Source organism: Taudactylus pleione, unplaced genomic scaffold, assembly GCF_031769625.1.
Source record: "Taudactylus pleione unplaced genomic scaffold, aTauple2 ptg000762l, whole genome shotgun sequence".
NCBI lineage: Eukaryota > Metazoa > Chordata > Amphibia > Anura > Myobatrachidae > Taudactylus > Taudactylus pleione.
In genome coordinates, this window is record NW_028285164.1 from 4,335,019 (window position 1) to 4,349,540 (window position 14,522).

The 14,522-nt window shown below is 43.7% G+C and overlaps 1 protein-coding gene across 1 annotated transcript in view; it reads right to left on the minus strand.

The window, feature by feature from the left end:
* Positions 1 to 14,522, minus strand: part of LOC148476932 (uncharacterized) — a 181,822-nt gene that overhangs the window by 71,923 nt on the left and 95,377 nt on the right. Inside the window, exons 9-10 of the mRNA XM_088457527.1 lie at positions 10,571 to 10,586; positions 8,433 to 8,721 (exon numbers count right to left, since the gene is read on the minus strand). Of these exons, the coding sequence (XP_088313653.1) occupies positions 8,433 to 8,721; positions 10,571 to 10,586 (305 nt within the window). The remainder of the gene's footprint in view (positions 1 to 8,432; positions 8,722 to 10,570; positions 10,587 to 14,522) is intronic.

A 14,522-nucleotide genomic window follows, 5' to 3' on the forward strand; every position in this document is an offset into this window, starting at 1 on the left:
GTAGGTACTGGGCCACATGTTGCTGTGCCGCCTCTTGGTTATCCATGCGAGCCATTAGCTCCTGGAGATTCCCAGTACCTGGGGAGCCCATAGCTTCCAGTGGCCTGAACAAACTGTCACGCTGGGAGGCGGTTTTCTGGAAGCTGAGACCAGAGGCTGCGGGAGGAAATGGAGGCGAGGGGCCTGAATGTACGACCTCCGCATCCACGGGTCTTGGTCATTGGCGAGACCTAGTCAAAGGTGCATAATCTAACCCACGAGATGGTGTTCGCCAGTGACCCCACCAATCGGGATATGGGCTTGAGCTGCACCTCGTAAGCAGGTCGCGGTCCTTTGACTAGGTGACCAAAGCCTGCGGGAAAAAGGAGAAATGAACACTCGTGGCCCAAAGGGTCTGTGCCAGTAAGGGGCACGTAGGGACACTGTACTTGAGGTACAAGGAAGTGTGCACTGCGGACACACTCTACCGGGTTGCCAGTCAGAAAGAGTGCAACACGGTGCAATACTGTAACACGTAGGTAGAGACCACAGAGTCCAGTAACAAGGTGGGTAGAGGTACTGGAGCCAGCCAGAGATTATGACGCTGGAGAGGTGGGTACGTATAACTACACAGGCTGTGATGGTAAAGCACTGATGAGATGAATGATACAGCTGCTCACAGGCTGAGATGATAAAGCACTGATGAGATGAATGGAATAGTTGCACACAGGCTGAGGTGGTAAAGCACTGGTGAGATGGACGATATAGCTGTACACAGGAATAGATCACTGGAAGGAAGGGAACCTGGAACGAGAGACCACTAGTAACACTAGCAGAGACAATGGTTGTTCAGGCAACTACCTGATACAAAGGAGCTGGAAATATACCCCTGGAAGCCCACTGATTGGTCCACAGCGTCAGCTGACCGGCCAGACTGTCAGGGGAGGAAAAGCAGTCAAAGCAGGAAGTGTCATGGCGGCGCCCATGACAGGGACTCCGATCCCCATGCACCAGGCCGCCCGGGACACAGCATCAGGGAGAATGCTCACCACCTCCCACGTCGCCGCACGAGCCGCCCGACTGCCCGGGAAGTCAGAGGAAGCCGGCGGGACGGTAAGGGACGGCCGATCCCCGGCTGAACTCTGACATTTTGTCTCTTCGGTTTTGCATTATTTTGAGAGATCCGAGTCAGGCGGGAAACCCCGAGCTGGCTTGGATCCGACTTGGATCTACAAAATTCAGGTGGGTTCAGATCTCTGAGATCCGAACCCACTCATCTCTACTAATTATATTTAGTTTAATTTATATATATAAGACAAGAAGTTCTATGTGTCTATTGAGAACAGTGTCTGGTACCTAAAGTCACAAGACTAGAGATAATGAGTATAATCTTTAAATGATGTGTCAAAGAATATTAAATACTAGTATTTTCATATTAATAAGTTAGGCAATACTGCCACATTGTAATGATGTATGTAATGCTTGAAATGTGCTAAATACATCAGAGTGCTCTAAAATAGTATGTCTGTTCAGAATAAAGACAGAGTGGTCTTGGCAACACTCAAAGCTGTTGTGTTCTTTTCCTCTCCCCGGCCGATATCAATGCATGTTTAAGTGTATCTGAAGACTTTTGAACTCAAGAAACAAAGGGCTCCTCACTTTAACAGACTTGGAGGTTCCAGACCAAGATCCCTAGATCCTACCTGATAGTGGGTGCCTAGATTGGGTGGACATGGAGACACAGACTCTCAAATCCTAGGTGAGTAGTTTTTCTGCTCTTGATTCTGTCTCTCAGTGACCACCAATCTGTTCTGCTGCTGGACAAGACTCAGGGTATCATAAGTTCTCAGTCTAGAGACATTTGTCCTTTTTTTTCTTCTTCTTTTCTTTGCATATATGTTCTATTTGTGACTTCAAGGAGTATTATTGTGCAAATGAAATTGTGACTGCATAAGCTGAGTTGTTAAGCATGTGTCTGTAATACAACAGACGGGGTACGAACTGACTCAGTACTGCTGGGTGTCCCTAACCTCTTGTATCTTGGTATTTCTAACTTCAATGACCAGTTGAATAAAGTGGTGGAGTAATATCCTGATCAAGAGACGGGGTACAGATCCACCCAATGAGTCTGGTAAGGCTTCTTGCAGTTTCCTGTTGTGACTATTGTTGGGCAACAGGGTCAAGATGCATGTATATAACTATATATATTCTAATTTTAGCATTATGATAGAGATCTGTTATGGGTGTATGTCAATAGTTAGTCTGGTCAGGCCAGGAGGTATTAGGGGATATTTCCTCCATGATATAAGTCCTGCAGGACAAGTGCCCCTATTTTTAGAACCCTGGGAAGAAGTTGATGACCTTTTTGTCCCAGTAGCTTGTCATTTTGTCCCCAAAATCACAGATATAGGCAGATCCTGGTGTGACATAATCTGTGATCACACCAAGGTAACCCACAGAGCTGCAGTGAGGCACCAGTAAGAAATATAGCCCAAATACATATTGTCATCAGTATGTGTGTTCAGCTGTATTAGAAGCAGGCAAGGAAGTCCTTGTGTTGTCAAAGGTATATATTTCAGTGAAGGAGCAGGTAGTATATTTCTCAGTAGCCAAGGCGTTAAATTCCTAGTAGGTTGCCATTTTCCTCTCAGTAAACACTATTTGGCTAGACTCTGGTCAGAAGTAGTATCAGATCCAGCAAATCAATCTCACAGGGTTATAATATTATCCTGGATAAACTTAATTAGAGGTACTTAAGTATGGGGAGCACAGAAAGTTACCCCTCGGGTGTAGAGATCCCTTGGACAGCCTTTGAAGGGAATACAAAGAAAAAAAGTATTTCAAAGGAAAAAAGTCTTTTTGCGCTGATAAGACACCCTTGATCTATAATTATAAAATAAAATAGAATAATCAGGGAATCTGATGTTCACTAAAACACACACACACATATATATATATATATATATATATTCTATATGCAATGTATATTTATTCAGTCTAGAATATGACTAGCTATATTGCAAACATTTATATTTGAAGTGAACATGTAACACATACATATGTACCAACAAATACTGCATATAAAAATACATAAAACCAATTAAACAACAATAATGATCACAATAATTCCATGGAGATCTCCAAGTCTAATCTATGAATGACACCGTGTTTGTTTGTTTTTAAAAGGACTCAGGGTCTCATTCAGACCCAGTTGTTAGATGCAAGCAGTCGCTCTGATTGAGGGCGGCCGCTTGCTTCTTGAAATGCGGCATCCTGGTCGCTAGCAAGCTGTGGGTTACCACCCACAGCTTAGCAACCGACCAGGGTGATGGTCTTGATGATCAGGACCATCGTGACCATCGGGGCTTGCGACGAGACCCTAAGGTTGGGTCTCGGCACTTGCAAGCCTCAGGGAGCTTCCTGCTCTGATTGAGCATGAAGCTCCCCACTGACATCATTGATGATGTCAGTGGGGCCACCCCCAAATGGCAAGCGTTCTGTCAGGAACGCCTCTGTTTGGCCGGCCACCCCCCGGCCCACCTTCCAAATGGGGCGAGCTGTCAATCAACATCGACCGCTCGCCCCCTTTGGTGCGAGAGCCGTAGCAACAGAGCGGCCGTCGCTAGCCAGGTCTCGTGCATGTGGGCAAACATCGACCCGGTTGCGAGCGCTCAGTGCTTGCAACCAGGTCTGAATGAGGCCCTCAGTCCATATAACCATAAGATATCACTCCTGGTTTTAAGCCACAAATAAAATGCAGATGGAAATATGAAAGCTTGTATAGTCACCAGTCTCCACTAATGTTAGTAGTCAGCACTCAGTATGCTGTGCGGGATAAGGCAGTCCTGAATATCTCCCGTGCTGTAAAGAGTGGTGCAGCGGCTGTGGCTGCATGCCGCCCGTACATCCACCTGCGGGGGTCCACCTGGGCCACAGAAGCTGATGCTAGAAATGGAAGTCAGTAGCCTCTATATTTCAGATGGTATGCAGGATTCCCCAAGTGGATGGCAACAACAATGAAAAGTATATGGCAACCAGTCCCAGCGATGGCAAAGGGGTGAATGCAGGGCCGGCTCAAGGGATGTTCGACCAGTGTGGTCGCACAGGGGCGCCACCCGTAGATGGGCGGCACCCCTTCCCAGCATCTCGATTTCAGCAGGACAGTACTTTGGCCCGCGGGTGGTCAAATCGGGAGGTTGGGGACCCCCACCGTCACAACTGTGTGGCTGTGCCGGACCCCCGGAGTGTCCCCGGAGTGTGAATGAAAGCCGCGCGCATGCGTGCGGCAACCATTCACTGATGGGAGAGGGCTGGGGGTAAGCCCAGCCAGTGATGGAGTGCTGGGCTTTTCCCCCAGCCAGACATTATTTGGAGGTGTGCCATGCGGGCACGCCTCAAAATAACGTCACACAGGGGGCATGGCCTATAATAATTAGGCCACGCCCCCAAATTTGGTTGATGTTAGGGCGCCTTCTGAAGGGCCGGCACAAGGTGCTCCGAACCCTGGAGCCAGCCCTGGGTGAATGCACTAAGATAATGATTGTCCAGTCGTGCATTCACATAGGGCTTTGGATCCAAAGTCCTATGCAGCAGCATACACCCCGGTGCAACTACTCCCTTACATAATGGACGACTTCTGGGTTATATAATATTCACTTCAATTGAATTATATATATTATTTTCATACATATAGATGCCTGAAAAGTTTATCAAAAATTGACTGTTATGTTGTTTACATTTTTATTACTTTTCTTCCTAGTGGTTGGTAATTCTGTAACTACCTTTTCATTTTGGTGGGTTTATTCTTTGCAGGCAGTGTTTTAATTAGCAGTCTTGGGTTTGAGTACAGTTTATTTTTTGGTGTCAATGGTTGGTCGGAATCTTTAGATTATAGTATTTGATCAATAGTTGGCATTTTTGAATGGTGATCGACCTTTTGATCCTTAAGATAATTTGTGTATTTATACATGACATAGCTTGATTAGACAGTGAACGGCTTCCACCATTGAAGTCAGGGTTACTAAAGGTGATTCTTTGGTTCTAACCATTGACTTCAATGGTGGGAGCCATTCATTGGCTTAGAGAGGCGGGGTACTGAACCTCTCTCAGCCAATTAACGCTCATACACAGCACTACAAAGGGTAATGCTGTGTCTGAGCTCTTCATTCGGGAGGTATCAACCATCACGATTGGTACCTGCTTTGTGGGTCAGGTTTTCTTGTTTTTTTTATTTTATGAAGATGTAGGATGCCTACAGGGAGAAGGGCACCAGTCCAGGTAATGGAGGTGAGTATGTGTGTGTGTGTATGCATGTATGTATTAAAACTATACTGTCATGGTGTTTGCGTATTGTATTTATTTAAACATGTCTTTACAGGTATTAGCAGGCCCTTAATACCCCACATGCTGGTACTTGTGGATCTCCAAGTACCACCATGCGGGGGAGGCTTGCTTGGACCTGCAATTCTACTCATAAAGACAATATTTACACTTATGTTTTTTTACACTACACTTATACTATCAACCCGCCACCTACTGTCCATGGGTGGTGGGGATAGCCCCGGGCTATCAGCCTAGGCTTGGGGTGCCCTGGAAAGGGGGACCCCTTTTTTTGAGGGGTCCCCAACTCCCCAAGGATCCCTGGCCTGGGATGACTAGCGGTAAGGAGTAATGTTTCAGCTGGGGAACCCAGTGATTGGGTTTCCCTGACTGTGACATTACCCGCCCCCATTAGAATGGGTCTGGTGTTGGTTGTGGAAATTACAGGGGACCCCTACTTGTTTTTTCCCCTGTTTCTCCACAGCCAGGGCCGGCTCAGCAAAGTCATGTGCTGGTTCTTAATATACAGGGGAACCCTTCGCATTTTTTCCCCTGTAATTCAAGAACCAGGACCGGATCAGAGCCTGGTGCTGGTTGTGCTAAGTACAGGGGGACCCTGCAAACTTTTTTCCCTGTACTTTACACAACCAGGTCTAGCTATAAAAAGTACGTGGCTAGTTCTATTTTAAGGGGGGATCCCACATAATTTAAAAAAAAAAACATTAACTCATTACAAGCTTGTTACAGTAAGATACATGAATGCATCTCACTGATGTATGCATGTATCTGTGTCAAAACAAACTGCTCATGCTGAAAATGAAAGCATGAAGCAGTTCTATTCATTTTGGGATTTGAAGCGTATTTCGGAGTGGGATTTGCTGTTTGATTGGACATGAACATGCAAAATCGAACAGCAAATCACTTCTTAAACTGAAGCAAGATTGAATTTGAGTTGAAAATCGAAAGCAAAATCCATTCTTAGTAAATTGGAGATTTGCTAAGGGATTTTGCTGTTCAAGTTCAATTCGATCTCAGGAGATTTCAGAGATTCATAAAAATTAATCTTTAAATGAACTTTAGTAAATTTACTCCATGGACACCTGAAGGTGTTTCTTTTTATATATCTGATGCATAAAGAACTTTAGAAGTATGTACAGAATATCTACATTAATGTTTGATAGTAGTTTTCTATATAATGACTTTATAATAGTCAGTTCCCATTTTAAAGCTGGTATGCAGTTTATTTTTCCTAAAGTGGCATTACCTGTTAGAGGATGAGATTTGGACGCTGGTGCAAATTACTGTAGCACTGTAAGATAATATACATGTTTTGGAGTCTTGAATTGCCATGACAGGATAGTTTTCTGTGTCCATTCCAAATCATTGCTGAGCACTTCCGGATTGCGTGTCACTGCGCTGACAGGCACTGGAAGTTGATTTAATGTAACTGGTTCAGGTATAATGTGGTAGTCGCTAAATGTACACAGGTATGCTGAATATTACTTTTGGCATGATGTTGCCTAGACAACCAGCACTTTCGGTTTCACAGCTGGCGATTACCAGAAGTGATTTCCGAATGTTGCGCTGATTCTTTAATGAGGCTGCTCTCTTTACTCGGAGATCCCTGACTGCTGCTGTTAAAATTGTACTGAGGATTTATTTCAGGTATTACATGTAAATGCTTCCTGTTAATTGTATTAATACTTCACTATGGCTATGATGTCACTTGCGGTGACGTGTCACGTGACCTTGGCTGTGTTTCAGTTACTGCCAGTATATAAGGGGGTAGTTGCACTGTTGTGTATGCTGCTGCTTTTCTTAATCTTTGATGGGATCTTGTCCTGAGGAATGTCACGCTTGGTGACGGAAACTTTGATACTATGAGCATGCTTGGTATATTTATGTCGTGAGCAATAAATTTATCTCCTAAGAAGAAGTCCCTGGTGATTGCTTTTTACTTTTTTATGTGGACTATACATTATACATATACAGTATATATTATATAGAACAAAATACTCGCCACTCCCAAATGCTATTCAAATCATACAGATGCTAGGTGGCATCCAATTCCACCAGGAATAAATATAGAGAGATAGCGGTGGCACTCACAGTCTAATACTGCTGATGCAGGTAATAATAAACCAAAACTGTTGAACTATACTGGAAGGTCACTGTGAGTGAGTATTATTAGACTGCGAGTGCCGCCTCTCTCTCTCTATCTCTATCTTTATTATATATGTGTATGTATGTGACACAGTTGGGATAGGGGCCCTCTCCGGTGGTAGATGGACTCCCTCTTTACACACAAAAAAGTATAAACAAGAGCATACACATAAAGCCTAGGCTGGCTGGGCACTAACTACACAGCAGATTCCCTTGCTATAACAATGGTAGGGCCTATTGCCCTCACCATCAACAAAACATGTCCACAGTACTTACAGGGTTTTAACCAAGTATCTCTGAACAGGCTAGAGTGCCAGCTCTCCCAGGTATGAGACACTCAGCCACAAACAAACCCATCTTAAATCAGCCAGTTCCAGGTGGAAGCCCTAATGAGGCTGCTACCAAGCTGAAAGGCCCAAGACCTGGAGTGACCTGTGGATGGAGCCCTCTCACGCCTCACATCCACCCCCCCAGGACCCATTTCGGCTTTTCACAGAAGCCGACATTACTAGTCTGCTTTCCTAACAGACTTCTCCTGGGGGTTTTAAAGACAAATTACATGAATCTGGGACAAATATAGAAGCCATTCCACACTTCTCCAGTGCTTCTATCACTATATATATATATATATATATATATATATATATATCAGGGTAAGGACTATGTGGGCATGTATAACTCGGGATGAGGAATCTCTGGGGATGTACAGTTTAGGGTATGGACACCTCTGGCAGGTATATAACTCATAAGGTGGAAGCTGCTCAAATCAATTTGGCAATGCTCTTTAGGTGCATGAAAGGGAGGGGTCATACTAAACAAAAAACCAGAGTATACAACTCAGTCGCAAGTACTTTAATCTGTAGAAAGTGTCTTTGCATTGACCTCTGTCATAGTTATATTGTACAGTGTACTGTGAATGATATAACTCAGAGGGTAAGAACTGTTTATTAAATAGTATCAATAAGACTTACTGGTGAACGGCTTGAATTTCATGATTTCATTCTGATCCTCTAATTCCAAGTCTTCAGTCACCCAGGAGTTGTGTCTTCTCAGAGCCATTACTACTTTCTCTTTGTCATCGTCACACCAGGAACACACTATATCACACAGGTTCCTCATCTTGTCCTCAGATGTAGCCTGGTCACACAAACGTTTATACTGTTCCTGTGTCAGTTGCTTCTGGTCCATAAGATCATCTAGGACTGGATCTACCAGGATTATCTTTCTTATCAGATCTGTTCGGTATTTCCACAGATAGTTCTCTCCAGCTGTAGGTGATTGAAATGATGCTTAATATCTTAATATCAGTATTTCTTAGATTGTATAACAGCCCATCTTACATTTAATTATTTTAGAGTTATAGAGCTCAATCCAATTAGGCGTGAAGGGGGTGAATTGCCATTGCAATGGTGTACAGTACAATTTGCCCCCCTCACAACCTGATTTCACCACAGACTCACATTATTTTTGCAGCCCTATGTGACTGTGAACAAAAATCCATGAGTCCAACGGTACTGTAAATGTGGCATATAGCACTTATTTAGGTCGCGGAGAACTTGCACCTAATTGGATCGAGCCCATGTAGAGTATGTCACACTATCAGTGGTTCTCAAGCTTTGTCCTCAGCACCACACACAGGTCACATTTTCCAGGTCACCCAGCAGATGCACAGGTGTACTTATTACTCACTGACACATTTTAAAAGAGCCACAGGTGGAGTAATTCTTTCACTTGTAATTCTGTGAGGAGACCTGGAAAACATGCACTGTTTGGGGGTCCTGAGGACTGAGTTTGGGGACCTGTGTTCTACACTGATCTCCTACTGTATATTCTCACACACACACTACAGCCGTGGCCAAAAGTTTTGAGAATTACACAATTATTGATTTTCACAAAGTTTGCTGCTTCAGTGTCTTTAGACCTTTTTGTCAGATGTTACTATGGTATACTGAAGTAACATTACAGGCATTTCATAAGTGTGAAAGGATTTTATTGACTATTACATGAAGTATATGCAAAGAATCAATATTTGCAGTGTTGACCCTTCATTTTCAAGATCTCTGCAATTCACCCTGGATTGCTGTCAATCAACTTCTGGACCACATACTGACTGGTGGCCGCCCATTGTTGCCTAATCAATGCTTGGAGTTTGTCAGAATTTGTGGGTTTTTGTTTGTTCACCCGCCTCTTGAGGATTAACCACAAGTTCTCAATAGGATTAAGGTCTGGGGAGTTTTCAGGCCATGAACTCAAAAGTTTGATGTTTTGTTCCCCGAGCCACTTTGTTATCACTTTTGCCTTATGGCAAGGTGCTCCATCATGCTGGGAAAGGCATTATTCATCACCAAACTGTTCTTGGATGGTTGGGAGAAGTTGTTCCCGTTGAGAACTTGTGGTCAATCCTCAAGAGGTGGGTGGACAAACAAATCCTACTTTGGTTTGGTATCAATGTGTGGACTAACCTCCTTGTTCACATCCGCTACACACCTACCAACTTGTAGGCATCTGCCAATAGGTTACGGGCCCAGCACTGTGGCTACATAGGATCTGTTCAATGGGATTACAACTTTGTATTGATGGTGAAAATGTATTCTCCAAGCCCAAGTACAGTGTATGAGCTTCATAAAATTGAAAGAACTAATCTACTTGGAAATTCTCTATAGAACTGCAGTTAAAGTATGAGAAGCTCACAATTGATCCAGGAGACAACCCAAATTGCAAAGAAGTAGATAATCATTGGAACCAGCTTAGCTTTAGAACAGCAAGTATTTTTCATCATCAAAGGGAAGGTGTTTGCAAAGGACATGTGGATAGCCCTGCAAACAGCTTACAAAGATAAGGCTCTTATAAGACTAAACCTCAGATGCAGTTTGTATGGGACTAAACTAAGTGAATGTAAGGACATGAAAGAAATACATTGATAAGATGCTGTCCATCACCCAGCAACTGGAGTCAAGGCAGACGATGAAGAGGTCGCTTGGGCTATGTTGCAGAACCTGACCCAGAATTTGATTTTCTGCTAGTGGCATTGGAGTCAAATACCACTGTATTAAGTAGTGGTGTCATAAGGGTAAAGCTGCTACAATTCCAGAAGCAGATATGTGTGGACATTATTGCTGGGACATCTACCTTATATACTAATGACACTGGGGTAAATTTACTAAAGTGAGAGTTTTTAGAAGTGAGTTTTAGAAGTGATGTTGCCCATAGCAACCAATCAGATTCTACTTAACATATAACTAGCACTTTCTAGAAGATAATAGCTATAATCTGGTTGCTATGGGCAACAACACTTCTAAACTCACTTCTAAAAACTCTCCCTTTAGTAAATTTATCCCTAAGTTTAAAAAAACAATGTACAAATGCTGTATTATCCATACAGTATGGTAGGTCAAAAGGCTTCAAATTACAGTCTAAAAGACCAAAGTGGTATGCAGAAAAAGTGTTTTAGCATAAGTGAGTCAGCTTTGAGCATAGCAAAGAGTCACATGAGAGACTGCTGGTATATGGACTCGGGGGCCACTAGACATCTCAGCTGCAATGAAAAATGGATCAACTCATTGAGTGAATGTGAACCACATTACAGGAATCAGGGACAAAGTCCTCATATCATCTAAAGTCAGAACTATTACAGTGAACCTAAAAATCAAAGGACAACTGTAGTCACAGATATTAAAGAAGTTTTATTTGTACCAGACCTTTGAACTAACTTAATCACCATGAGTTGACAAGAAATATATACAAAATCAACTTTGCAGAAAGCAAGTGTACCATGCACAATATGAATTGGACAATGGGTCTTATTCAGAGATGGATGGTAATGCAAATGCAACTGCATACCCTCATAGATTGCATTTGCTAAAATATGCTAATGCCATCCCAAGCATGACCGAGCATAGCGACACCCACTGCTGCCTTCTCATATCTATCAGATGATGTGCCACTGCTTAAACATTGGTACCATCGACGGACAGCAGGCAGTCATTCTTCATATGCGTAAAGTCTGTCCAGCCGCAAACACTGCAGCTCTCCTGACATGCAGTGAGTCCTCATGCTGTTAAAGAGATCACAAAGCCTAATTTATGCACACCCATGAAACAGCCTTTAAACTGTCAGACACACCTGCATTCTTCTAACGACCTTCTCGTTACCTCCCCCAAATTCTAACTACCTGTCACTCACTTTGCAAGTGCTTCCTCTGTGCAAACATAATCACAATGCCATCGCTGCACGTGCGCAGAGCTATGCTCACACATGCGCATTAGCCAACAATCCCTCGATCTGCATAAATATTGGTATTGCATTCATCTCTGATAAGGGCCAATAATAGCTATTGCTAACCGATGCCATCACATCGATGTTTTAGATACTAAACCGTGTTATGCGATGGCTGCTGCTGACTCATGTCAAACTATGAAACTGTGGCCTAGATGATAGGGACATTTAGGATATGAGAATGTACAAAAACTTCAAGAAGGGATGGTGACATGAATGACTATAAGCAACCTAATAGTCCAGAGTGTGACAGTTGCATCAAGAACCCGATTTCTCTTCCTGAAATCTGCAACTAGAGCTGAGGCACCACTATCCTTGGGACACACAGATGTATGTGGTCCTATGGAACATGAATCGTGAATCGTTTAGTTGATTCAGGTATTTTATGACACTAATAAATGATTTTAGAAGATTACTTTTTGGTCTAATGGAGCGTACACACGGTCAGATTTGTCAGACTTGTCAGATTTGTCAGATGAACGACTGAACGACTAAACGATTTGAACGATTTGACCAAAGTTTTGAACGATTTGAACGATTTGAACGATTGAACGATTTTTGACTGCATTAAAATGAATGGAATCGTCCAAGTCTGACTGCAAACCCATCAGATGTCAGATATCGTTATCTGACAAACGGGAACGCGCATCGTTGATCGTCCATCGTTCAGGCATGTCAGATATGAACGATTTTCCTTCAGATATGAACGACTGAATGATTTTTAAATCGTTATCGTCCATATCTGAAGAAAAAATCTGATCGTGTGTATGCACCATTAGGAAGTACAAATTATTAAAGTGATGCAAAACATGCGGACTACAAAATCTTACTAAAACATGTTACAAACTAAAAACTTCAAGATTCGTCAATGGAGGAAAGTAACAAAACAAAAGTTTTTTGGACTTCATCAGAAAATATGTAATCAAGAGGCGTATACGCTAGAACAAAATGTAGTGAGTGAGGATGCAAATCATATGAATGAACATATTCCAAAAGAAAGAAGCAGGGCCGTGACTAGGGTGGTGTCACATGTGTCACGGCACAGGGCACTGCGCGCTGTTTGAGCTGTCAATTTTCTGTTTATAATCATTATCACTTGTGGCTTCCTCTTCTTATATACCAGTCATCTCCTGGACTCCCCTATCTCTTCTCTGGCCAACTGCCCCTCCATCTGGCCACCTCCCCAAGCACCTTCAGTCAAGTCCTCTTTTATTTAACACATTTCAAAATACTGTCATACCTGGGACTCAAACCCATTACCTCTCACATGACAGTCAGACACCTTACACATGGAGCTATCTGCCGCACAATTTCTTAAGGCAGCCCTGAACACAGCCATGGATTCCCAACCCAGTTGTTACCAGCACACCTTCTTACCCTTGCTGATGAGTTCAGCTTTCGGCACAGGGTACATGCACGGATCTCCCTGCCTCTGATATTTGCTACATATACTCTACAAGAAGCAATCTTTCTATACCTTAGTCGGTGATCTACACCGCTGACTCCAGACATGTGTCCATCTGTTCTAATGGACAAATCATGTTGCAGCTGCAGCTTCACCTGTGCTCTCCTACATCTAGAGCTGGTGAATTATACTGCATATTTATTATGTATCATCGATGCAGCCATTTGTGCCCATTCATTCTGTAGAGCATTTATGATGTCAGGCACTGATGTTGGACGAGAAGGCCTTGCTCGCAATCTCCATTTCAGTTCATCCCAAAGGTGCTCGATGGGGTTGATGTCAGGGCTCTGTGTGGGCCAGTCAAGTTCTTCCACACCAAACTCATAAAACCATGGGTCTGATTCAGACCCGTTCGCTAGATGCAATCGCTCGCTCCCAGCCTATGGAAATTTGGCTAAGTGACGTTAGGACAGCCGCTCGCAAGGCAAGTCACAAGCACTCCCACTTTGTTTTGGCGAGCGATCCCTTTTTGTTTGTAGACGCCCACCAGCCGGTCTTAAGATGCCCACTTGCATACGTCATCTCCAGGAAGTGCATGAAACCATTGGTACATTGAGCACCATCGGCTGCGATTGCAGCGCTTGAGGTTGACTATACCCTGCCACAAGCACTGCGAGCACTTCAGTGTACATTTATAGCAAGTGACATGTCCTATGATGCTGGCTGTTAATTATGCATGCCTCTGAATCGGCATTAAATCTCAGGCACGCCTGCGTTCGCACCTCCACTCCCCCGTTTCCAGTGGCCTGCCCCGTTACCACCCACAAATGGCTTGACCTGTCACTCATTCAGCTGGGCTGTCTATTCTTGGCGAGTAAGATTTTCTAGTTCGCGCACATGCAATACAAAGCATACGCATATTGAAAAATTTTGCTCGCTTCGAGCGAGCGCTTGCTAGTGAACAGGTCTGAATCAGGTCCCATGTCTTTATGGTCCTTACTTTGTGCACTGGGGCACAGTCATGTTGGAATAGAAAAGGGCCTTCCCGAAACTTTTGCCTCAAAGTTGGAAGCATAGCATTGTCCAAAATGTTTTGGTATGCTGAAGCATTAAGATTACCCTTAACTGGAGATAAAGGGCCTAGCCCAAACCCTGAGAAACAGCCCCATACCATTATCCCGCCTCCACCAAACTTCACAGTTGGCACAATGCAGTCAGGCAGGTAATGTTCTCCCGGCATCCGCCAAACCCAGACTCCACCATCTGACTGCCAAACAGAGAAGCGTGATTGGTCACTCCACAGAACACGTTACCACTGCTCCACAGTCCAGTGTCAGTGTGCTTTACACCACTCCATCCGATTTTATACACCTGTGGCAAT